Source organism: Desmodus rotundus, chromosome 2 (assembly GCF_022682495.2).
Source record: "Desmodus rotundus isolate HL8 chromosome 2, HLdesRot8A.1, whole genome shotgun sequence".
NCBI lineage: Eukaryota > Metazoa > Chordata > Mammalia > Chiroptera > Phyllostomidae > Desmodus > Desmodus rotundus.
Genome location: NC_071388.1, coordinates 10,941,171 through 10,967,414, shown reverse-complemented (window position 1 = coordinate 10,967,414; position 26,244 = coordinate 10,941,171). Strand labels below are relative to the sequence as shown.

The 26,244-nt window shown below is 45.7% G+C and overlaps 1 protein-coding gene across 5 annotated transcripts in view; it reads right to left on the bottom strand.

The window, feature by feature from the left end:
- DIP2A (disco interacting protein 2 homolog A) overlaps nt 1–26,119 on the bottom strand; it is a 106,867-nt gene extending 80,748 nt beyond the window's left edge. For all 5 annotated transcript variants that reach the window (XM_053917910.1, XM_053917924.1, XM_053917912.1 and 2 more), the window contains exon 1: nt 25,722–26,119. In XM_053917910.1, coding sequence (XP_053773885.1) covers nt 25,722–25,812 — 91 coding nt within the window. In that variant the 5' untranslated portion in view covers nt 25,813–26,119. The remainder of the gene's footprint in view (nt 1–25,721) is intronic.
- Between the last annotated feature and the right edge of the window lie 125 nt (nt 26,120–26,244).

The following is a 26,244-nucleotide window of genomic DNA, read 5'->3' as shown; positions in this document are numbered from 1 at the left end:
TGCCAGGGGATGGGCGTGAGGGGAGGGCTGATGATGAAGAGGGACTAGGGAGTCTGGGGGACAATGCCACTGTTCTTTCTGTTCTGATTGTGGTGGTGGTTCCACAGCCTCGTTTGTTGACAACTTACAGAACTGCCCACAAGAAAGGGTGAGTTTTACTGTATGCAAATAATAACTCAACATTCCCCAGCAGGTGGTCAGAAATGCAGAGACCCGGACTGACAGAATCCGAACCTGCATTTTACCAACCCCCCCTCTCCCCCAAGTGATCCCTGCACAGGTTCAGGCTGTGGAAGCACTGGTGCGAAGGACTCAGAGGAAACAAGCCTTCCCTACCACAGGGGGGTTCCTGGTGAGGATGCAGGGGAAAAAACTGCTGTTCTGATAACGTTATGAAGACGAACAGCCTAAAAATGAATTAACATCCAGAAACGAGAGAGGAAACACACTCTTCAATCTAAGAAGGCCACCACATGGCTTGCCAGACAGAACTGGGTGTTCCAAGCGGATCTGTCATGTCTGGGAGGCTTTACTTAGACCAGAGATATATATTACAATTTCCACAAGTTGCGTGCTCTTCAGGTGAACTGTCTCGAAAAGAAAGCTTTTGTGTTCTGCGAGCCCTCCTCTCACCCCCTCTGCGCCCCTCACTCCACTCCCTTCACTCTGAACAAACACGCAAAGCTGCCAGGCTGCTACCACTTACTGGGTGCTTCACAAGTATTTCCTGTAGGTAAACTCTTTTATTTGTAATCCTCACCTGAGGATATGTTTATTGATTTTTAGAGAGAGGGAAGAGGGGGAGAGAGGGAGAGAGAGAAACAACAACAAGTTGCCTCCTGTAAAAGCCCCATTGGGGACCAAACCAGCAACCTAGGTATGTGTCCTGATAAAGCATGGACCCCGCAACCTTTTGGAGCATGGGACAACGCTCCAACCAACTGAGCCACCCAGCCAGGGATAAACTCCTGAGTACAGGATCTGTTGTATCGAAAGACCAACACCTTTAAACATCTGCCAATCTAGTTAAGCCTCACTGAGAGCCACTGGGTAGACATTAGTACACAGCCCCACAAGAAGACGAGGCTGAGGTCGGGGAAGCACCAGGTCCTGCCCACCGAGCAGGCAGTTCCTCTGGGATGGGCCGGCTGAGCCCCGCCAGTCTTGCACAGACCCTCTGCTTTGACGACAGCGCATTCGGTCAGGCCCTCCCCAGGCAGTCCCTCTAGTTATCTCATCTATCCTTCCCTTCATTTATCCTTCTGCTCCCACTATTCTATCCCTGCCACAGGAAACGATTCTATCGCAGTTAGTGTCTCTTAATTCGAGTATGTTCTGCAGAATATGTACTGCCTTGTGTCCACGCACTTTTACCCAAACGGCATCACATTACAAATCTCTCCCTACTGCCTGCAGCATTTTTCTCTCTGCACTCCATTTCAACACCAACCCATTCGCAGTGCGATGGCTCACCATCCACTGCTGATGTGCGGTGGCCCCTGGGAGGCATCGTTGTGTCCTCCCCGCTCATTCGATGCTAACAGACCCTGAGAGGATCCAGAACGTAACTGTGTAATTTCACTGATGTTGCAACTTGCAAACAAGTTTAAAGCAATCTACTAAAATACTGTTTCCTCTGGAATATATGAAAGTATGTATATAATTAAGATAAATTTACATGAACACTAAATATTGCTCCACAAACTAAAACAGATAAATCACTATTTAAAATCAGAGCATTTGCTTTTCCAGGAATATTTAAAAATTAAGTATGCACTTTCTAGAAACAGTTTATGCTCCCATTTCAAATGAACCTTTATATGACGAATGTACCCAGAGAGCATTCAGAAATGAAACGTGCTGTAACTCCCTGGTGAATGTTCACGATATCCCAAAAGCTGTCACTTTTTTACTGAACCAACTGAACATATAACCAGTCACACGTCTTCATATATCCAACTTAGACACTCACTCAACACACCACTGAATGCAAAGCTTCCACCCACACACAGAGCAAAGTAGAATTCCAAAACAGGATCCAGACACGAGACTACAGTCAGGCTGCAAAATGACATTTCAGTGAACAATGGAACGAACTCAGGATGGCAGTCCTGTGAGATTATAACGAAGCTTAAAGGGTCTTATCGCCTAGTGACATCGTATCACCGTAGGGCACCGCTTCCCTGCTGGTGACGATGCTGGTACAAGTAACTATGCGCTGCCAGTCTTACAAAAGTACTGCACGTACAACTACATGCAGTACATAATACTTGATGGTAAGTAACTACGTTACTGGCTTATGTGTTTACTATACTATACGTTTTATCATTAAGAGTGTACTCTTTCTACTCACAAAGCAAAAGCAGTGCTGTGAACAGTAGTAGCCGTGTTGCGCCGACAGTAGCCTCATACATCTTGTGTCTCCCACCTCATAACCGCCTCATTTTCTCTCGTGTTTAATCGCATGTTCTATGTAAGCTTAACAGGCTGTACGGCCCGCAGTCCGGAGCAATGAGCCGCAGCACACAGCCCTGGTGTGGCGGGGCAAGTGTCCTCTGTAAAGACTGCACAAGGACAAAAAGCGCCTAACGACACGCACATGACTGTAATAAGCTAATAGAAAAGGGACTTGAATCCCAGTTTTCTGACCCCAAGTTCAGTAAAAACTAAAGAAACAAACGGGAGAGCAAAGCTCCCCAATATACTGCACAGAACTGGGGTACCCCTGACTTGAAAGCCACAGGGAATCTCAGACAGAGTGGAGCTCTCCCCGTGGCTGAGCACCCAGGAACATGGGGGACTTCGGAAAAATGTATCATAGTTTACCAAAACTAGCTTCTCCGGTGGTCTGAAAGACGGCAGCCGTTCGCACTAGCCCTCTAGGTCAATGATTCTCAGCGGGTGTGCCGCAAGGAGGGGTCGGGGCTCGGGCCTCTTTTCCCTTAGACTCCAAATTAAAAAAATGACAGCAGCCAGCACCACAATAGCGGTCTGGTGTGAATGAATCAAAATTATACCTAATTTCTGTCAGACTGGTACAAAATTCATTTTTGTGGTGTGCCTCGGGATTTCAGTAATTAGTTTATGTGCACCGTGAGACGAAAAGGGCTCAAAATCGCTGCTCTAGGTAGCGGCACGGTGTGAAGCCACTGCCACAAATTAAAGTCGCTCAGGATTACAGATACAAAACCCCAAATACAGCCAGCCCCCCACATCCATGGATTCCACATCCACAGATTCAACCAACAGCTGATAGAATACATTCAGAAAAAAGTTACGAGATTGCTAATGTGCACTACGTAGTTAGGTCTACAACGGTTGCTCCTGTACTGAACATGTGCACTCTTTTTACCTTGTCAGTACCCCTTACACAATACAGTGTAACAGGTATTACACAGCATCTGTATCGTGTTAGATATTATAAGTAACCGAGAGATGATTGCAAGTATATGGGAAGATGTGCATAGGTTACACACAAATCCTGCACCATTTTATACAATGGACTTGAGCAACTGGGGATTTTTGGTATCCTCAGGGGTCCTGGAACCAGTACCCCATGGATACCAAGGGGCAACTGTAATATCACCAAGTCCCTAACTCAGCAACATGTTATAATTCTAAAACCTTACTCTTGAAAGCACCGAATAACTCCTCAAGTTCGCAGAAACAAGGACAGGTGGTGAATACTGTATGTAAAAGCAAATAGGGGAGACAACTCTTGTCCACAAAAGGAAGGAAAAAGGGAAGGAAGGAGTAAAGATGCTGCCATACCTGATTACTACAGAATTCTGTTGGCCCTAAAAAAAATACCATGGTATTTGAGGAGTGGGAATGTGGGTATCACATGGCTTGATATTCTACTGAGTAAAAACAAGTTGAAAAACACTATACACACCAAATGATCTAACTGGTGAAAATAAATAAAACTATATTGACATGCATGTAGGTATGTATATCTGAGTATGCAAAAAATATTCTGGAAGGATGCCCAACAAATCACTAACAGTGGTTACCCCAGAGAGTGATTTAACTGGTTTTGGGTGGGTGTGAGATAGATTTCAGTTTTTACTTCAAACACTTCTGAACTCTTTAAAGTTTTTAGCACAATAATTATGTAATTCTTTATAATTAAGAAAAATGGAGGACATACAGAAGGCCCAGAGACATATGAAAGGATGCTCAGAATCACTAGCCACCAGAGAGATGCAAATTAAAATCACAATGAGATACCACCTCACACAGGTCAGAATGGCCAACATAACCAAATCAACAAGTAAGTGTTGGAAAGACTGTGGACTGTTGGTGAGAATGCAGACTGGTGCAGCCGCTGTAGAAAACAATATGGAATTTCCTCAGAAAACTAAAAATGGAACTGCCTTTTGACCTGGCAATTCCACTGCTGGGATTATATCCTAAGAACCCTGAAACACCAATTCAAAAGAACCTATGCACCCCAATGTTCACAGATTTACAATAGCCAAGCACAATTTACAATAGCCAAGTGCTAGAAACAACTTAAGTGCCCATCAGTAAATGAGTGGATCAAAAACTATGGTACATTCACACGATGAAATACTACACAGCAGAAAGAAAGAAGGGGTTCCTACCCTTCACGACAATATGGATGGACCTGGAGAGCATTATGCTCAGTGAAATAAGCCAGGCGGTGAAAGACAAATACCATGTGATCTCACCTATAAGTGGAACCTAATCAACAAAACAAACAAGCAAACAAAATATAACCAGAGACATTGAAATTAAGAACAAACTGACAGTAACCAGAGGGGAAGTGGGAGGGGATAACAGGGAGTGGGGGAGGAGGAAGGGGTATCAATGAGCATGTATGAAGGACACATGGACAAAGCCAAAGGGAGGTAGGATTGAGGGTGGGAGGTGGTGATGGCTGGGGTAGGAGGGAGTGGTGGGAGGAAAACTGAGACAACTGTACTTGAACAACAATTAAAAAAAAAATGGAAGATGGTTTGATAATGTACTATGGTTAGATAAAATGTTATTGCAGGAAACTGAATGAATTCCATGCACTATTTTTATAACTGAGACTAAAATTATTCTAAACTAAAAGTTAAAAAATATATAGGCGAGACTAAATAAAATTGGCTTTATTCCTTTTTTAAATGTTTGATAAAATTTGTCAGTGAAACCATCTGGGCTTACAGGTTTTCTAGAAGGTTTGCAGTTTTTTCTTTTGCTTTATTTTACTCTTTTAAATCAAGACTTTACAAGGGAGGTTTAAAGTTCACAACAAAATTGAGGGCAAAGTACGGAGAGTTCCCATATATCCCCTCCCCCTAAACATGCAGTCTCGCCCACTATCAACATTCCCCACTGGAGTGGCACGTTTGTTATAATTGATGAACTAAAATGACACATCAAAATCACCCATAGTACATTCTATGGGTTTGGACAAATATATGACATGTATCGACCATTAGGATATCACACAGAGTATTTCACTGCCCTAAAAACCCTCTGTACTCTGCCTATTTAACCATCCCCGCCCCCCATACCCCAGCCCCTGGCAACCACTTTTTTTTTTTTTTTACTGTAACCATGGTTTTCCAAAATGTCATATAGCTGGAAAAGTAGCCTTTTCAGGCTGACTTCTGCCATTTAGTAATATGTATTTAAGGTTATTCCACGTCTTTTCTTGGATAACTCAATTTTTTTAATCCGCATCCGAGGACTTCTTTTTCCATTGCTTTTAGAGAGAAGAAGGGAAAGAGGAAGGGAGAGAGAAAAAAACAACTATGCGAGAGAGAAGCAATTGGCTGGTTGCCTTCCATACATGCCTGGACCAGGAATCCTATGCATCCAAACCCAATGCGCTGGGACCGCACACACCTGGGCCTGGACAAGGGATCGTACCCATAACCTAGGTATGTGCCCTGACCGGGAATCGAACCCATAACCTTTCAGCTACAGGACAAAGTTCCAACCAACTCAGCCACACCAGCCCAGGCTGATAACTCAGTTCTTTTTAGTGCTGAATAACATTCCATTGTTTGGATGGAACAATTTATTCAACCAAGGATCTCTTGGTTGTTTCCGAGTGATGGCAGTTACCAACAAAGGTCACATCTGTGTGCAGGGTTTTGTGTAGACGCACATTTTCTACTCCTTTGGGTAAGTACCAAGGAACGCGACTGCTGGATTGCACGGTGAGGTTGTACTGCACGTTTGGTTTCATGAGAAACCACCAAACTGTTGAGGATTTCTGCAGCTACGTTTATGAGAGAGAGTGGTTTGTAGATTTCTTGTAATGCTGTTGTCTGATTTTGGTATCAGGGGAATGCAGGCCTCAGAGTGAGTTAGGAGACATTCCTCATGCTTTATTCTATGAAAGAGATTGTAGAGAACTGGAACAATTTCTTCCCTAAACCTGTGGTAGAATTAACCAGAGAACCTATCTGGGCCTGGAGTTTTCTGTTTTAAAAGGTAATTAATTATTGATTCAATTTATTAGATAAATAGGCCTACTCAGATTGTCTATTTCTTCCTGTGTTGGCAAGGTTTTGGCAAATTGTGTCTTTCAAGGAATTGGCCCATTTCATCTAGTTTATCAGACTTGGGGGCACAGCCCTGACCGGTGGGGCTCAGCTGGTTGGGCATCATCCTGCAAAGCGAATGGTCGTCAGTTAGATTCCCAGTCAGGGTCCATACCTGGGTTCCAGGTTCAGTCCCCAGGCAGTCTAAGGACACTGGGTGACAACGATGTGTCAGTGCGTAGGTCACTGACTGTAACACGTACTGCTCTGTGGGATTGTCCACAGAAGGGGAGGCTGAGCATGCGTGGTACTAGAGACAGCAAATTGATGTTTCTCTCCTCTTTCTCCCTCCCTTCCCATCTCTCTAGGAGTAAATAAATAAATATTTTTTAAAAATTGGGGACATAGAGTTGTTCATAGTATTCCTTCATTACCCTTTTAATGTCCAAAGGATCTGTACGATTTCCCTTTTCATTTTTTGATACTAGTAATTCGTGTCCTGTCTTCTTTTCTCAGCTTGGCTAGAGGGGCATATAAATTTTACTAATCTTTTCAAAGAACCAGTTTTCTGTTTCATTGATTCTGTTACTTTTTGTTTTTCAATGTCATTGATTTCTGCTCTAATCTACTTACTTTGCATTTAATTTGCTCTTCCTTTCCTGGTTTCAAAGGTGGAAACTTAGGTAATTTTTTTATTGGCATATAATTGACATATAACATTATATTAACTTCAGGTGTACTTTTTTTGCTATCTATCTTGCTTGGCATGCTCTGAGCTTCCTAGGTCTGTGGGTTGGTGCCTGACATTGATAAACTCCCAGTCATTATCGTTTCAATTATTTCTTCTGTTGCTCTCTCTCATCCTCCCGTATTCCCATCACAGTGCATTCCACAAGGGTTGCTCGCCCCACAATATTCTCTTCCAGTTTTATTTTTCAGCCTTTGATCTCTTTGCTTTTCGGTCTCCAAGGATTCTACTGATACACCCTGTAGTTCAGAGATTCTTCCCTCCGCTGTACCTACTGTGCTAGTGCGTTCATCAAAGGCATTCTTCATTTCTGGACTGGGACTTCACAGGCTTCTCTGCCACCCCCCACCTTTTGGTGGCACAGATGTCTAGAGGGGCTGGAGTCGGGTATTTCCTTTCTCCCACCTCAGTTAGATTCTGGTAATACCCTAGCCAGCTCCCCTCTGGTTTACTGGTTTCCCGCTAAGGGCAGGCCTTAATTCGGAAAACAGAGCACTCTAGAGCACAGGTGGCAAACGCAAGGCCCGTGGGCCGAATCCAGCCCTGCACCTTGTTTCCACGGCCTGCACCTTGTTTCCACCCTGCGGCAGCCAGAGCTCCTTGCCCCTCGTTCAGGAGTAGTTACATTATACAGTCCTAAAGTTACAGTCAGCCCTTTGAAGGCAACTGCAAGGCTGATGAGGTCCCCGGTGACAATGAGTTTGACACCCCTGCTCTAAAGTATTTCAAAATGGCTCCTTCCCCCCCAACCCCTACCAGAGACCCGAGGGGACTTTTCTGCGCATCCACTGTGAGAACCTGATCAAGCTCCTAGAGGACAATCCGACAATACTGGCGGGGCCTCCCTCAGGACTGGGTCCTCCTGGAGTTTCGAACTCTCTGAGTCGTCCACACTGAGCCTCCAGCACTTCCTCAATCACAGTTCGGGCTTTCCTGCCGCAGCACTGGTTCCCACAGTGATCTCTGCTCATGCGCCTCTCCCGTAACTCCCTGTATTCGCCTACCTGTGTCTCCAATCTTGGGGGATGAAATAGAAATGAAGTGACTTTTTGTCACAACGGGCACAAAATTCAACTCAAGGTGGATTATGCATCTAAATGTGAAAGACAGGCCAATAAAAGATTTTTTAAAGTAATACAGAACATCTTCACAACCCTGAGGCAGGAAAAGAGCTCTTCAACAGGATGCAAAGATCACTAACCATAAAGGAAAAAACAAAGATACTTCAGACCTCCAATATAATTCACAAAGTGATAAGAACAAACAATGAAAAGAAAAATACCTTCTCCTCTAAGTATGTTGCAGATCTTGAGGTAGGTGGATTAGTTTCCTGTGGCTGCTGTAACAAATTATCACCAACTTGGTGTCTTAAAACAAGAGAAATTTATTCTCACACAGTTCTGGAAGGCAGAACTCCAAAATCAGTTTCACCGAACCAAAATCAAGGTGGCAGGGCCACCCTGCCTCTGACAGCCCTGGCGGGAATCCTCTCCTTGGCTCTTCCAGTGGCTCACGACTGCCACATTCCTCAACTTGTGGCCCACCCTTCCGACCCCCTGCCCTGATACACACTGCTCTCCCCCATCTTTGTCTGCTTCTCTCTCACAGAGACACCGGTGCTGGCATGTAAGGTCCACCCAAAAAATCCAGGTAACTCATCTCAAGATGTGTAACTTAATCACATCTGCAAAGACCCTTTTTCCAAATAAGGTAACATTCAAAGCCTCCCTGGAGTAGAGCCTGATTTCTCTGAGATTTTCAAGAAGTATGCTACAGTGGACAACCAATAAAAAATAGACATAAAAAGTTTCAACTGTCATACTATTAGGGAAAAGAACATGTGATTGCTTGAGTTACCTTAGTCAGGAAGGGCAAATGCCTCTAGGTCAACAATGCCAGATTTACCCTAACAAAGTGGCTACACAGATAAATGGAATGACTGTTTTTAATTACGTCCACGGTCTAGCAAGGTCACATCCATCCAAAGAATAAGAGAGAAACTGTGGCCAGAATATGCTATTCGGGAGATTCATCCCAAACCTTCCTTGTCCCACCCTGGATCTGCTTCCTCCAATACTCAGCCCACTTTGGCTCCCATGCTCCCTACCACCAGCCACTGTTTGGGCAGGAAGGCTCTCTCCACTTCCCTCTTTCCCTGAGCACATCTAGACGCCAGTTTGTGCCTGAGCTCCTGGGCTGAGGCCCTGACATATCCCCGCCCCAGGCAACCTTCTTCAAGCAGACTGTGGAGCGATGGTGGTGCCAACCCTGCAGACTGCTCATCCTCCACTTGTTTCAAAAAACACATTTTGGACTGTATAATAAATGGTGGGTAAATGTCATCATACACATGTCAAAACCCACAGAAGGCACAGCACCATGAGGCAATCAATCTATGGGCCCTGGGTGACAACGATGTGTCAGTGCATAGGTCTCTGACTGTAACACGTTCAGCTTTGTGGGATTATCCAGTGGGGGAGGCTGAGCATGTGTTGGAACAAGGGCTTATGGGAACTCTCTGTACTTTCCACTCAATTTTGCTGTTAATCTAAAATTGCTCTATAAAATAGTTTATTTAAAAAATAGACACTCCACAGAGAAAAAAATTAATACATTATGGTATAAGCATGACACAATATGCAAAGCAATGAGAATAAGCCAGAGCTACATGTGTTAACATTAAAAAAACATAATGTTGAGATAAAAAGCAAGTTTCAGAAGGAGTCATATAGTGGGTCATTTATGTTGTTTTAAAACATGCAAAATGGCACTATAGACAAAGGATATGAGAATATGCAATAAAATGATAAAACACCAAGTTCTGGGAGAAGTCGGTGAGAGGGGAATGGACCCCAAGTGAGTGTGGCTTCAACTCTCTTGGTCATGGTTCTATGAAGAAAGATCTGAAGCTGATGTGGCAAAAATCTTAATTTTTTAAAAAGTTGAATGGTAGGTACATGCATATGTGTACAATGATTCTCATAAGTTTTCTGTGTTTGAAACATTTCACAATTAGAAAAAAACTTTTAAATGAGCAAGCATCCACATTCGACAGTTTCTAAATGAATTCTGGAGTTGGCTAGGTTGTGCTTCCCAAGGACTAGAGCGAGTCCTTGGCTCAATGCAAATATCTGCCACATTTTCTACAATCCTCATGAATTTATTTAAATTATCCCACTTAACTAAGTAAGAGCCTGAACATACACTTAGGACATACAAGAGAAGGATAATAAGATTCTTCCATAAAATATGGCCCTTGGCTAACAAATTTGTATTACATAAATGTGTAAATAGATAATAAACTTTTTAAAAATAGCAGACATTTAATGAAAGAATGCTTTTACACATGGCTTGGTAAGATATAAAGCCACACTAGGGTATGATTCTTATTAGATGCTCATGACTAGAACTTGGAAAGCTCTTGCAGCTGGAAGGAGAGCTCAAGTATCATCCGCTCCAGTGTTTTTCCAACTCTTCAGCTGCACACCCTGCACGGAAGTGAACTCTTCTGAGGAGTCGAAGTGAAGCTGCTCCAGCTGAGGCAGAGGTGGGGCTGCCCCCTGAGCACTGCCTCCCCACACAACTGGTGACCCCTTCTAGGGAGGGGCGAGGCCAACTCTGGAAAACCAATGAAAACGACATCCTCTGCTCAGCACCGCCTCCCACTCCTATTCTCCCCCAACTCAGTTCAAAGGGTACTCTGTCCATCTGTACTGACTGCTGATTTCTGTCTTCCCTACCTAGACAGGGCTTGCTGTTCCGGTCTGCCTTTCTGATTTTTCAAATCTAGACTGCTACGGATTTCGTTTCAATTGTTGAAATGTCCATCATTTTAATGACATTTGGGGAGGGAGAGTCATCTTTATCTGATGACCAGTCACGACTGTCAACCATAAATCCTCCCCTTCCTAAATGCCTCTTGTCCTGACACCCTCTCCTGCCTCAGCTGCACAGTGCCCACCCTCGTTTCTATCGCTCCTTTTGTGGCTCCTTCCTCACGCTTCCCTGTGGTCACCTTTCTCTGCCTATTGCTCATGGGTTTGAGTTCCTCAGGGTTTGTCCTAGGCCCTCTCTGTATTATGCAGTTCTCCATATGGGATAATTGTATTTATTTCAGTTACGATTCACGTGCCAATGACTTCCGATTTCTACACTAGCCCTTTCTAGGAATTATGCCTTACATAACCACACGTCTCCTGGACACCAGCACTCGGACCTCCCAGAGACACCACACACTCGATGGACAAAACAGACAAGCTCTTCTGTGTCTCGCATATTCGCTAACAGCCCCGTCATCTCCTACTCGTCTCAGAAACTTGGCAGCCCTCCTTCCATGTCCAGTTCTCCAGTTCTCCACACCAAAGCCTGCTGATACCATTCCAGACCACTCTCTCCCTCCCACTGGCTCAGCCTCCGTGCGGACCATCACGATCTCCTGCCCTCGATCACTGCAATGTGCTCTTCAATCTCATTTTGTGCCCCCCATTTCATACTCCTCCAATCCACTCTCTGCATGCTGCCAGAAAATTCATTCTAAATCAGAGAGAGAGGAAAAACAGGCAGAGACAGGAATATTGCAGCTGCTGCTTAATACCTTAAAAAAGTAACCGCTGGCTCCACCATTTACTAAGGAAGACCTGCTTAAAATAAAGCACCCAAGCATAACCACTCCCTAGCCCTTATTAAAAGCAGAAAATTGGCCATCTCTGTTTCAAGATTTTGTGGGTTCTTGAATACACACATGAACCATATTTTAAATCTTTTCCTTTTCCTCCCCACTGTCAAGAGCAGGGGTAGAAAACTGTGTAAGAGCCCTAGCTGGGTGGCTCAGCTGGTTGGAGCGTCGTCCTGTACAGCTAGAGGTTATGGGTTCGATTCTCGGTTAGGGCACATACCCAGGTTGTAGGTTTGATCCTAGGTCGGTGCACATAAAGGAGGCAATCAATCAATGTTTCTCTTTCTCTCTCTCTCTCAAATCAATAAACATATACTCAGATGAAAATTTTTACAAAAGGGGAAAAAAAGAAAATTGCATAAGATATACTTTAACGGCATTATCGTTTTTAATAGAATGCCTTTAGTCAGAGCGTACATTGTGCTATGTTGTCCAACACAGTAGCCACAAAATTTTAATTAATTAAAAGTAAACTAAATTGACTATTCAGTTCCCCAGTCCCACCGGCTGCATTCAAGTGTGTTATAGCCACATGTGGCTAGTGGCTACCATCCTGGACAGCACAAAACATTTCCATCACCACAGAGAGTTCTACTGGACAGAAAGGCGGGCTGTACCGCTCTACCGCCTAAAGGTACCTGCCTCACTCCCAGTCACTTCAAACACCCACAATATCCGCGTGACTGCCAGGAGGCCTCTGAGTTTGTTCCAACACTGGTCCCAACTCCGGAGACTCCAGTCCAAATCCCTCACTAGGATGTGGAAATCCTCCCACAGGCTGGCCCCTGCCTTTCCAAACCTGTTCTCTCCACCTGTCTGCCTGGGGAACACAACCCACTCAACACTGGCTCATCTTCCTTGGTCTAGCACGCTCTTCCCTCAAGCATATGCTTTCCAAACAAAGCTGGGAGGAAACTCATTTCTCCTACTGGCCCTGCTTGCCCAGTACTGACGACCACGCCCCTCCTCGCGTGGACGGGGCGCTATACACGGCACACGAGACTGCCACTGTTGACGTGTCTTCCAGCCCCCACACTGGGTTTCTTGTCTGCTGAATGTTGCTGAATGAGAATGACACTTCAAGCGTCTCAGTCTGCTCAGGCTGTCGAACAAAATGCCGCGGGCAGTTTAACCAACAAAGTGTATCTTCTCACAGCTCTGGGGGAGAGAAGCTGAGAGCAGGTGTCTGCAGGCTTGGCCCCTCCTGACCTCTCTCACTGGCTTTGCTTGCACGTGGTCCCTCTGCTTGCACTCCTGGTGTTTCTTCCTCTTCTTGTACGGACACCAGTCCTACTGGACTCCTAGGACCTTATTTAACCTTAATCTCCCCCTTAAATGACCTATCTCTAAATATAGTCAGGCACATGGAGGGGGGTGGAGAGGGCTGAGAGTTTCAACATATGAATTTGGGGAGGACACAATTCAGTCCATAATGCCAAAATTATCTAATAACGAGACTAGAATCTCTCATTCCTATAGTCTTTACCTCAAAACGTTCCTAATTTTAGTGTTTCCTGGTTGTTTCCTGAAAAGGCTATCCTTAGCCTGCTTCGTCTTCAGAGATAACGCAGGAAACAAAGTCATGTGGGAACTTACTATGACGTGTTCCCTGGAGCTATTTACCTGCTTTCAACAAGCATAGTGACCCCCTTTTAAGTTTCAGACACTCAATTTAAAGGCTCTTTACCAAAGATCCTATAAAAAACGTTCTTAAACCTCAACGGGAATAAAAGTTCTTTCTCTGCTACTTAGAAATGGTGCTCTCAAATAATGAAGTCAGCGTACACGGGAGACACCGGATATCTACCTTTTCCTTAGAGCTGAGTAACACGAAGCCAAAGTCTGAAATGAGCCCCTGCGTGATGACTGTCCCTCAGGGTTTAGCTGAGGTGCTGCCTCAAGGATCTAGGAAATCTTAAGAACTGAGGCCACTCACTTCCTATGTGAGAAAGGGAAAGGGGCCCTTGCATACTTCACTCCCAGTAACTCTTCATCAATAAAAAAATGACAGCAGTAACTATTTTTAGATATTGTATCTTTCACATACTAAGCTATACGGGCTTTTCTTTGACAAGTAGTGTATAATTCCCTAGTCTTAAATATATACAAGGTCTGTCCAGAAGGTATCCAGCCATGTAATATTAAAAATGGAGACACTTACTGAAGAAGATACAAGAAATATTGTACGGAGGACAATGACGCCTCAGTCCCCTTCAAAGTAGGCACCTGGGGACCTCACACAGTTCTCCCAATCGCCATCAGCTGCCCTGTTGTATTTTCCTGAATCTCATCAATGGTCTGAAACCCATTCCCTTTCAGAGGTGATTTTAGTTTGGGGAAAAGCCAGAAGGGCACCAAATCTGGGCTGTAGGGGGCATGGAGTCACCTGGGTACTTTGATGTTTCACCAAAAAACTGCATGAGGCACGATGCATGAGGAGGCGCGTTGTCGTGATGACGCTGCCAATCACCAGTTGCCCACAGCTCAGCCTTCTGAATCGTCCAAATGACTTCCACAGAGGAATGTTCAAGCTTAACGCAAAATCTGATGCGGATTCACTGCTCTACTTCCTCAGTCATTTTGCATGCAACGGCCACACAGTACACATGTTCACTCAATGGCAACTACTGCCCCCACTGACTAGTACAGTGAAGTCGTCCCTCTTCACACATGCGCATTCCAGTCCACTCTCCTCGGCTGCCAGGTTACATGGGTGTCAGGCGAACCATTCTCGTTACACTAACAATGGCTGGAATTTTTCCGGACAGACCTCATAAGTACAATACACAAATGTTAAACAACATAAGGATACAAAGACTGATCCACAAGGGTTATATTAGCCTTACTCAGAACAAGCCTACCACAAACAAAATGTTACATCAAGAATTAGTTTTAAAAGATTTACTGGCAGAATGGAACAAAGTAAGCTTCCCGTTAACTTAACCTTATTTCATTTCTGCCCCTTCTTCAGTTATATCATAGTATAATGATCAGGTACTTCATACGAACTCATTTTTATATCCAATGTTGTATATCACATCAGGAAAAATGATATAGTAAAGATGAAATTAAAATGTGCTTATGTGTTTTCAAAAATTACATTGCTTTAGTACTTTTACATTTAAAAAAATGGGACACAAAAAAATTGAAATAAAAAATAAAAAGATGGACCATCCACCCCGGACCCCGATGACGAGAGAAGGGCCGCAGCAACAACACGCCAGCTAACGCTCAGGCGCCGGGCGTGCGCGTGGCTGCGTTCCATGGGCACACTTCATCAGATAGAAGCTCTTCACTCCAGCAGACCAGTGTCCCACCCCTGCGTCTCTTTCAAACGTCTAAGTCCCGGATGCATATTTACCCCACTCTGTAAGGCTGAAGGTCAAAGGAGAGAAGGGACTAAACAGCCACCAGCAGCTGCCTCAGAGTGCAGGGCCCTGACCTACACCTTGGAAGAGCGCCTGCCTGGGAGATAAGGGCCAGGTGGCTCTCCGTCAAGAAGGGGGCCCTTGAGATAGCACATTCCTCCCGTGCTGCCAACAAGGGCCTAGTGTGAGAAATCAAGGCAGTTTACAGGAGCCAGCTGCCCGGCCGAGGAAGGGGCCACTTCAGAGCTGGCCAGCGCCAAGCAGGACGACAGTATCCCTCCCCTCAAGGTCCTCATGGCTACTGGGTAGGGGAGGCAAACATGAGATAAGGCTGTCTGAAAGCACCTCCTTACAGTAGGTGTTCCGAAAGAAAAATGAGTCACATGGGAGACATCCAGTGAGCTGGGGAAGTTGGGGGCGGGGGGTCAGTTTTTAGTACACAAGGCATTCTCAACAGAAATAGCTTTGCAATGAGTAGTCAGGAGTCAGGTTAGGCCACTAAAGCCTATTAAACTAACAGGGAAGGTGGCATAACATTAGGATACAAATCCGTGATGTCCGTGGTACCTGTTACACGCATGAAGCATTTCATGAGCCTTTACTGAATGCAGAAGATGCGCTCCTCAGAGTCATCCCAAAACAGCTAAATGACTGAGACGACTGGCTGGTATCACCGTCCTTGCCTATCACCTCACTGTCTGCCTCCAGCCTAGTCCTATCACCGGCATCACTGTGGGGACAGACACCCTGCACACAGCACCTACACCCGTGAGACAACGGCCCTCCCCCATGGCTCCCCTCTCCCCGGGAATAAACACTGATTCTGGGAAGGCATGTATGGCCCTACGGGATCTGGTCCACCCTCTGCCCCGCTGTGTCCCCTCTGCTGCATGCACAGAGACCTCTGTGAGGTTCCTCGTATTGGAGTCTTCATCTGCCTCGCAGCCTCTCCACCTGCAGGGCCCTCCACCCACATAAACCTCCCAGAAATCCAGTTTCTCATCTTAGATGCAATGTCCGTTCTCAGGGAGGCCTTTCTTGGTCACCCTAGTGAACATGGCAGCCTCCCCACCCAAATGTACGCACGCATGCTTCCTATTCCTCTTCCCTCTGTATTTTTCCTAACAGTACTTACTGCAGTCCAATATTCCGTGTATTTTAGTTCACTATATCATCTAATTCCCCCACCAGAGTGCGTGTCTGTGGCAGCAGAAACTTCTGTGTACAGCTGTAATTCCTCAACGCATATTTGAAAGCAAGGGTGAATGAACTGTGCATCTCTAGCTTAAATCTCCCCCAAATTCCAGACTTGCACCTCATGTCGCTGACTCAACACCTCCACACAGTGACCTCACACATATCACAACGTGTTCAGACAAGTTCTTCCTTGAATAAACGTCCCATACTTCCCCTCAAACCCTGCCATCCCCTCCTCTTCTCCATCTCACCCGGCACAGGAAACCTAGGATTCAGTTCGTCTCTCTCCACGTCTTCCCCTCAAAGCATCGAGGCCGTCAGCAATTCCCTGGGCTCCCTTCGGACCACCTCAAAGCCATCACTCTCCCCCCACAGCCACTGCCCCAGATCCAACCACCACTTCTCACACAGCAGCGTCTGCCTGCCACCTGGTCTTGCTGGGTTCACTCCTGTCTTCCTCCCATCCATTCTTGACAGCAACTAGTGAGTCTTTAAGAGTCAAATCAGCAAAAGCTCCAGTGGATCCTCTTCACACTTAAAATAGAAACCAAAGACCGTCCACACCTGGCCCAGCTCAGGTGGCCTTTCCGGCCTATCTCCCACAACTCGCCCACCCTCTCTCATCACAAGACTCACCAAGCCCACTCCTCCTGTGGCCCTGGCCCAGCTAGCCCATCTGCTTGGGCTGTTCTTTCCCAAAGCACATGAAAGGCTCCTCTTGTCACTCAGTAACTCACCTGCCCAGAGGTATTTTCTGACCACCAGCCTCAAGTCACTTCCCCACAGTCCCAACCTCCCTCCCTTGGCAAACGGACAGAGCAAACGGTGCCTTTCTTTACTGCAGAGCCCGGAGGTGTAGGTAACAGGTGAGTGGACACGGACAACACATGCACTGCCCAGGCAGTGCCCTGCTCTCATAAAGCATCACAATGGACAACCAAACCAGAGTCAGCCACTACCAGTGTCCTAAGGAGAGCAAATAATCAACTCAGTACACATGACCAAAAACTCTATGTCAGGTACCGCCGCAGACAGCAGGTCATCGATAAGGGAGAAGACCCTTAAACCAATAGCACAGATCAAACAGCCCTTTCAACATGCATCTAAAGCACTGACCCCACGTTCAGGGCCTCTGAGAAGCGCGTGCTATGACAAAGTGAGGCACGTGAGACTCATATGGGAACAATGTGGAGGGAGGCAGAGGAGGCTGGAGAGCTGTGTGAGATGACACAGGTGGACTCTTGTGGAAAGGGGCAAAGGAGGGCAGGCTGGACAGAAGGTCTCACATTCCAGGCAGCTCTAAGGAACTTTCAAGCCAATGTGGAGTCCCTGAGCCAAAGTCCCCTCAGGAGTCACAGCCTCCAAGGAAGAAACCTGCTTTTGCATTCCTGCCACAGGAAGCATGGCCCCAGTGTGAAGCGGCGCGGACCAGAGCCCGGCAGGGAAGGCCACAGGCAGCTCATGGCCACACGGGGTCAGAACCACCTGCTGGACTAGACTCGAGTCCTCGAGCTCACCCAGCGGGCCCTTGTCCGCTCAGCTGAGACTCGGCCGCACACGCTTCGCAGTCTGTTCTTTCCTGGTAATGGGAAGCAGCCACCACCGACCACGCCCTGGGTCAGCGGCTCCCTGCGGCACAGATCTGCCCAGTGGATGGCTTCGCTGAGCTTGAAAAAGTGTTGTCAAAGGCAAGTATTCAACCAATTACAGAGAATTCTGGATTTAAAACTGAGAATAAACACCGTATGTGATTTTTACTTTTATTAATTCAACAAACATTCATTAAAATGCCTCAAATGTGCTACACATTGAGGCTATAAAGAGGAACAGATCAAAGTTTCCTCTTAAAATGCTTCTTCCTGTGGCCTTGACTGGCGTGGCTCTTTGGTCGGGCGTCATTCCACAAAGCGAAAGGTCACCAGTTGGACTCCTGGCATATGCCTGGGCTGTGGGTTCCATCCCCGGTCAGGGCCCCATAAGGTCGGGGCGTGTGTGAGAGGCAACCGATGGACGTTTCTCTCCCTCTCTTTCTCCCTCCTTTCCTCTCTCTCTAAATATAAAGAAGTAAAAATCTTTAAAGAATAAAATGCTTCATGTGAAGTGGCAAAGCACAGACAAGCAAACAGATACATTACTGTGATAAAATCCTACAGAAGTGACACAATGAGTGCCAAAGGGACCTGAGACAGAAGGCACCCAGCTCTGCGGAGCAGGGCGTTCTTAATTAAAAGTGGAACTTCAAAGATAAAGTGAAGTTTAAATTTAAGTCTTAAAACAAAAACAGGAATTCAACATGTAGAGACTTAGTAGCAATGAACAGTATGCAAAGTTTTAGTATATTAAAATTGAAATAGTATTAATTCTTTTTAAAAACTTATAAATCAAAATTTTGTGCAGAGACAACTGCACTAGGACGATTTACTATGAAAAGAAAAAACCTAAAAGAAAATCTTCTTCTCCATTACTTTTATTGCCCATGTCATGTAATGATTATGAATAAAATAACTGTCACAGAGAGGAAGGGGCTGCTAAGAAAACGATGCTCGCTGATATCGAGAACACTGGGTGTGCTGTGGGGAAGTACACAACTGGGAAGATGAAACTGACCCACTGCGCTGCTTCTATTTTCCTGGCTTCTCAAACTTTTTAATATAAGTATGGTCACTCCAAGTTTCTCCAAGGTATCATGAGCAGGCTACCCGTAACATTCAAAGAAAGATTCTTACTTCCTTGAAACACTTTCATTCTGAGGAACAGAAACTTATATCTAGTAGCAGCTCAAAGGATCTGTCCCATGTTTTGCTTCTGTGGGATCTTCCGTGGCATGCCACAGCAGAAAAGCAGGCAGCCAAATATTTAACCCACGAAACAGGAAAACTAGTGGCCCCTCACTCAAGTGAAATGGTCAGCTGAGCTACTGGGGCAGCATAAAGGGAATATTCTTCAGTCATGAATAATGGATATTGCTAAAGTGGGATATATAAGCAAGTAGTCAGTAAGAATAAATTTTAAAGGTTTTCCTTTTTTTAAAATTGTATTTATTTTCAGAGAGAGGAGAAGGGAGGGAGAAAGAGAGGGAGAGAGACATCAATGTTGCCTTTCACACACCCCCAACTGGAGACCTGGCCAGCAACTCAGGCCTGTGCCTGGACTGGGAATTGAACCAGTGGCCTTTCAGTTCGCAGGCCAGCGCTCAACCCACTGAGCCACACCAGCCAGGGCCAAAGATTCTCAAACATGTTTTATAAACTGACACATCTGATTGTTCTCACCTATGTAAACAAAAATCCTTATTATACCAGACAAAGTATAAGTCACAAATTTTAAAGAGTTCTGCTGCAGTTGCATGGCCTAGCAGTTGACAAGAAGAAAAATCTGAGATGTCCTACATTGAATTACAGCAGGCATAGGGTGGGAGGGAGAGACTGGAAAGGTTCATCAGTTGGGAAAAAAAGATGCTTACATCCTTGAATGTATGCTGAAACTCTGAATTAACTTCCAGGTAGCTATTTCCACCAAATCTGGAGAGACTAACCGAAGAGCTGACCACCCTTATGCAAGAACTTTTGGACTATCATCCACAACCAATCCAAAAGAGCAAACCGACCTTCCAGACTATGCACCTAGCCCAGTGGCATATCCACCTCACCTTCTCCCGCCCGCTCTACCATAGCCAACGTAAATTCTTTCAAAACAGCTTACATCCTTCTTCCCCACCTCACTAGGTAAGAGGCCCACCAATTCCAGGACGGTGAACATGCCTGTCTTTCCCTCTCGCCCTGCTGGTGGTGGTTCAGACTGCATGCCCCCAGGACCTGGTCCTTTTTCTGGCCAGCATGTGGCTCAATAAACCCTTTCTTTCAGAAAATCTTTTAGCTGCAAAGGTTATTGTTTCACATAGTTCTCCAAGGTTCTGGACTCAGGACCCCTTCACACTCTTAGAAGTTATTAAGGACCCCAAAGAGCTTTTCTTTGAGTGGGCTATATCTATCAATGTTTACCACATTAAAAATTAAAGCTGTGAAATTTTTTAAATATTTACTTCACTTAAAAATTTTAATAATAAACCTACATGTTAAGATAAATGTTCTTTATAAAAAAAATAATAGATTTCCAAAGCCAAAAACATCTAGTGAGACCAGCATTGTTTTATTTTTACAAATCTCTTTAATATCTGACTTCATAGAGGACAATTAGATTCTCTTATCTGCTTCGGCATCGGATACATTGTAATATGTGGCTTCGGTTAAAGTTTAGGGAGCGAACCCAGACTCACAGAGACACAGGGTTGGAGAAAGGAGGAGTACTTCATAGCTTCTTCGGATCACTGTGACATTCTTCTTAGATACTGCAACGACATTGGGCAAGTGGTAGTCTGCTGTCGTCGTCGTTTTCAAGTCGTTTCTTAAAGAAGAGCTGCAAGGTGGACTCCAAAACCACAGCAATGCGTTTGTCTGCACTGCTGCGTTACAAACGCCCTGGTCTATCTTTCGAATGGACCTCTTACCCAGGCTAGAATTTTTAACAGGATGCACTGACCGTTTGGAAAACAGTGGTTCACAGGATGATGCAGAGCTTCCAAACGCTGGCACGTTTCATCATGCAGTATAAAAAACCCACACTCATCAATATTGCCCCCAGTCTCACTGAAAAGTCTCTACGTACTGGGAAGCTGTCGTGCTCGTGGTAGCAGACAAAAGTTTTTAAATTTTTAATTTGTGCTTAAAAGCACAAATATTATCATTGGCCATAAATTCTGACAGATGCTCTCCATTTGTTTGACAGACAGTATCCACCAAATACCCAAGTATGAATAACTGTAGCTTGTCTGCCACCCATTCTTTCAGGTAAAAATGGCATTCCCCAACAGAAGCGGCTCGTCGGCTCTGCAGCTCAAACAGCACACCTGCTGCTCCACACACAAGCCCATACCTCTCCACGGGGCAGGAACGTGCTTCCCATTGCCTCAGGCAGAGGATTAGAAGGATGAGCACTCAAGGGGCAAGATTTAAGAAAATTAATTTTTATTGCTTCATCAAGGTAGGACGTGTTTAAGTGAAAGTGACCGCCCACACCCTCCATCCCCCCCCCCCCCCGCCCCCGTTTTAGTTTTACTGCAAGTGGAAAGTGCAGAAGGCAGCAATGACTGTAGGTATGACTGGGGGCCCTTGCTTCAAATTCGTGCTAAGGCCCCAGCAGTTTTACCCATCATTGCCTTTTCACCATCAGCATAGACACAGGGAAGCACAAATGACATCTTAGAATTATTACAAAAATAGTCTTCCCTCACAGGCCCCCAGAAAGGGTCTCAGGCACCACCAGAGGTCTGTGAACCCCAATTTGGAACCGCTACAGATTACTTCTGGAAAGAAACACAAGAAATGGACACCAAAGGCCGCCTCTGGGGAGAGGCCAGAGGTAGGAAGAGACTCACTGGATCCTCCCTACCTTTCCTTAAAATTGTTTCATTTCTCTGCAATGTGTTATCTGCATTATTTTTTTTAATACAAAATTTTGCAAAGCTTTATGATCAGTGGAAAAACAGAGCTAAACCAGACCTTTGACAGCCAAAACATTACCTAGCACCCAGCAGTCATGCAATCATTACTGAATGAATGAATACAGTGAATAAAGAACAAATGTAAAAAAAAAAAAAAAAAAAAAAAAGTAAGTGGCAAAAAGTCCAAAAGAGGAGGCAAGTGTGGGGAAATATTTCAAGAAAGTAGCCACATCAGACATGATCAGGAAAGGCTCAAAATAAGAAGGCATCTGGGCTAGGCTTTGCCAGATGAATAAAGTTTAAACGTGAAAACTTTAATTTACCACAATATATTCAGGGAGAACAACAAAACTTTACTGATGTGAAGGTAGTATCAGTCTGTCATTTTGAAGACTAAGAATTATATCCCAAACTTTAGAAATTAAAGACAGTAAGGCCTGGCAGGATAGCTCAGTTGGTCAGAGCGTACAGCCCATAGCCAGGGCTGTGGGTTCATCTCCGCCAGGCACACACAGGAAGCAGCAACCAATGAATGCATGGACAAGTGGAGTAACAACAGATCGATGTTTCTCTCTCTCCAAAATAAATACTTTTTTAAAAAAGATTGAAATAGGGGGAAAAAAGCTTTGTGAAAGAAGTCCTTTCCTTGTTTCCCACAAACAGAGCTTTTCCCCTTTTCCTTTGAAAGCATCAATCCCAGGGCCCCTGTATTATCAGAATGCAGGAAAACAAAAAACTAAAGTTAAAGCCAGGGAAGAACTGTATTAATCAGAATAAAGAAACAGGAATGGGGCAAATGTAGCCTATTGTGTAGGGATTTCCTCTCTAAATCAGTGCAGGCCACTAAAACAAAGAACAAATCTTACACCATTGTTCACGTTTTTAAAGCAGTTCAGAAGCAATAGCCCCAGGACACTGTACAGTACCAAAGTCAGCTGTGGCACATCCAAGGTAATTCGATACAATAATAGGTAAAGGCAAAGCAGTTGGGAATTCTTTTTTTTTTTTTTTTTTAAAGTCCAGGTTATACTTCTGATACCTCACTTTCATCCAGGGACATTACGACATGCTGGGAAGAGCCACATGTGTGAATTCTGAGTGTGTTCCCGGGGAGTGGGACAGGAGGCAAAGAAGAGGGGGGGTTCTGTGCAGCCCCACCCTTCATCCTCATCTTAACTTGAAGGTGACCCCTATGTCAAGAAGGGTGAACCAGCCAAGAAAGTTAGGGAGTAAGACCACAGCTGTGCTTTATTTCTCCAGAATCCATAACAAAAAATCAGCAAAGCCGCCCTATGGGTGGAAATCAGTGCATTCTAACGCACTGACCAGACCAGACCAGACACTTCCCTGAGGGCCAACCCCATGAACAACAGTGGATGACAAGAATCCAGGAAGGATGCTGGAGAACAAGGCCACACATAAATGATAATAAAGGCAGGAGCCCACTTTCAACTAGCCCCTGCTGGCGTACAGGTTGAGGGGAAGTAGTGCAGGATTTCCCAGACTGGTCACCAGCTTCCAAGGAGGCAGCATTTGTTAAGTTTCCTCTTTCTCCAACCTGCCCAGCATAGTGTCAGCTCCAGCTTCTAAGCAATGTCTCATTCAGACAACTGTGAATACTGTGAAGTCATCCTATGTAACATTACTTTATTCTGAATTAGAAATCTATCTCCCCTCCAAAATTGAGTGGAGGGAGTGGCACGGGACAAAGTGAATCCCACTCTTACTTCTACTTAATCAAAATATTGAAATAATGACAATGAAACTAACTTCAGTTGCTTAGGGCTGTGATTTGTTAATACCTTTCTTTAATTATATACATAAAACCTCACCCCTTTTGAAGCACTTCTGCATACACTATCTGACTTCATCAGAACCATAGGACATCAATAAGGCAGGTGTTCATCTTCTTTTACAGCTGGCCAAACCCAAGTTAAGAGATGTCACAATTCAATGGAGATTCAGGGATACTGTGAAGATGCCACAAGTCTGCCAAAGACACAGCCCCTATCGCAAAGCATCTCTCGGGACAATGGGGAGGCCCCATGTCACCAAGAATCACAACCCGAACTGCAGAAGCCAGTATCAAAGGTGTGGAAGCACCCTGGGAGCAAGGCCAAGGGTAACTGTGCCCAAGGAATCACTGACCTATCTGGGTCAGTCTAAGGGCCGGGACAGAAGCCAGGGCTCCTGTCTCCTTGGTGGCTGCTGCATTCTGCTGCCCCTTCCCTTTAACGCATTGTTCTCCCCCTTTCTCAGCTTAAGCTACATTTCCAGGTTCTTCTCCACTTATATATAATCTTATACCCTTATCTTAAATACAAATCCTCCACATACATCTAAAATGACGACAGTATAAATACATTCAATAGATAAGAGGTATTTCTTTCACTGAACTACTTGACTTTGTGTTTGTTCTGTCATACAAATTATGAAGTTCTTTGAGGAAAGGATCTAATCTTACCTACCCATCAGCTCCTAGAAAGCACTCAAACATACAACCACGAAGAAACAAGAAATTTAGAGAATAACAAATACACCGGTGCAGAAATTAGGAGCAATCTGCAAAAACACATTTCAATGCATAAAATCTAAACTGCATTATTTTCCCTGGATGAAAAGCCATAACAAATTCAGGACAGTGGCTCCTGTTAGAACCATTTCTAATTTGAGTTTTTAGAATTTCCAAAAGCATCTAATCACCAAGAATTCTCAAATCCACCCATTTCTTATAGCACGTCCATTTAAAAAAAAAATGTGCCACCTATCACAGAACATTTAAAAACTTGCATGTTGAATTCAAAACAATTTCAAGTAGATGTTGTATTATCTGTGAAACAGACAACAGCACCTACGTCCCTGAGTCTGGCGAGAATTAAATGAGTTAGTACAAGCTAGTGTGTATTTATTAGATGGGTGTAAGAATTCACTACTCCAAACACAGTGACACATAATCAACCTGAGACCTAAAGAATAAGACTATAAAAAATGGATTCTAAAAGCTGGAAATGCACTTAAGTTTCAGAAACAAAGTTAGACATTAGATGCTTTTCTTGATACTGCGCAAGAACTTTCTCTTCAAGCAATGACATCCAACAGCGCATTAGGACACAGGTTTGGGAAGCAAATAACCTCCAGACGGGTCATGCCACCCACCACCGCTCAGGCGGAATCCCTCCAGTCTATTTTCTAACAAGCAAAGAACCATTTATTGAACTTATTTTTAATTTTTAAAAATTCCGTAAACGCTGTAAACAACCTTGTTTTGAGTGCCTCCAGAGAGGGAGGTGCCGTTTTAACGCGGTTTTACAGGGGAGGAAACTGAGACACACAGACGAAGATGGGCTCACAGGTTCGCACCCAGGTGGGAGGCAGCTGCCTGGGTACATCCACACTCGTGAAGCCCATGCCTGCGGCCGCGGGCTGGGACAACCACCACCTACAGCCGAGACAAAACGGCCACTCGCGTCCGGGTTTCTGCGCCCGAGGTCGAACTACCCACCCAACCTGCCGGGCACCCAAAGCGCTGCGGCTGCGAGAAGCCGGCAGGGACCCCGGGGGTCCACTGGTCCTGGCAGGAGCGACTAGGCTCGCTCCCCGGGTGACTGCCGGGCAAGGTGGGGGTCCCGGGTGAGGGGCGGGGCAGGACTCCCGAGTGTGAGAAGCATGGCGGGGGTCCCGGGTCCGGGGTGCGGGCCGGAAGGGGCCCCACGGCCGGGCCGCTCACCTTCCGACAGCTCCAGCTCCAGCTCGGCCAGGCTCTCTCGCACCTCGGCGGGCAGTGACACCGGCTCCAGCGGGCACCCGCGGTCCGCCATGGCCCGCTCGCTCGCTTGGGCCGCGCCCCGCGACTGCCAGGCCGGCTCGAGCCCGAGCGGGGTCCCGGGTCAGGGTCAGGGCTGGGTCCGAGCGGCGCTGCGGGGAGCGGCTAGGTCGCTCCCCTGAGCTGAGGGAACAGCATTGGTCCGTCGGGCAGCAGAGACGGCAGGGTAGGGGCGCGGCCCGAGGGGCTCGGCACCGGCGCGGGCGCGGGCGCGAGCACGAGCACTGGCACATTCACCGGCGGCCTCTCTAGCGCCACCGCCGCCCGCGCGCCCCCGACAGCTCGGAGAGCCCTACACTGGGCCCGCGTGCGCGGTTAAGGGGCGGTAGTGGAGCGCGCGTGCGCATCAGATCGTGGGCAGGGCTGGGAGTCCCGGCACCGCCCAGCAACACCGATGGCTCTCTCTCATTGGCCCAGAGGTCGCGGC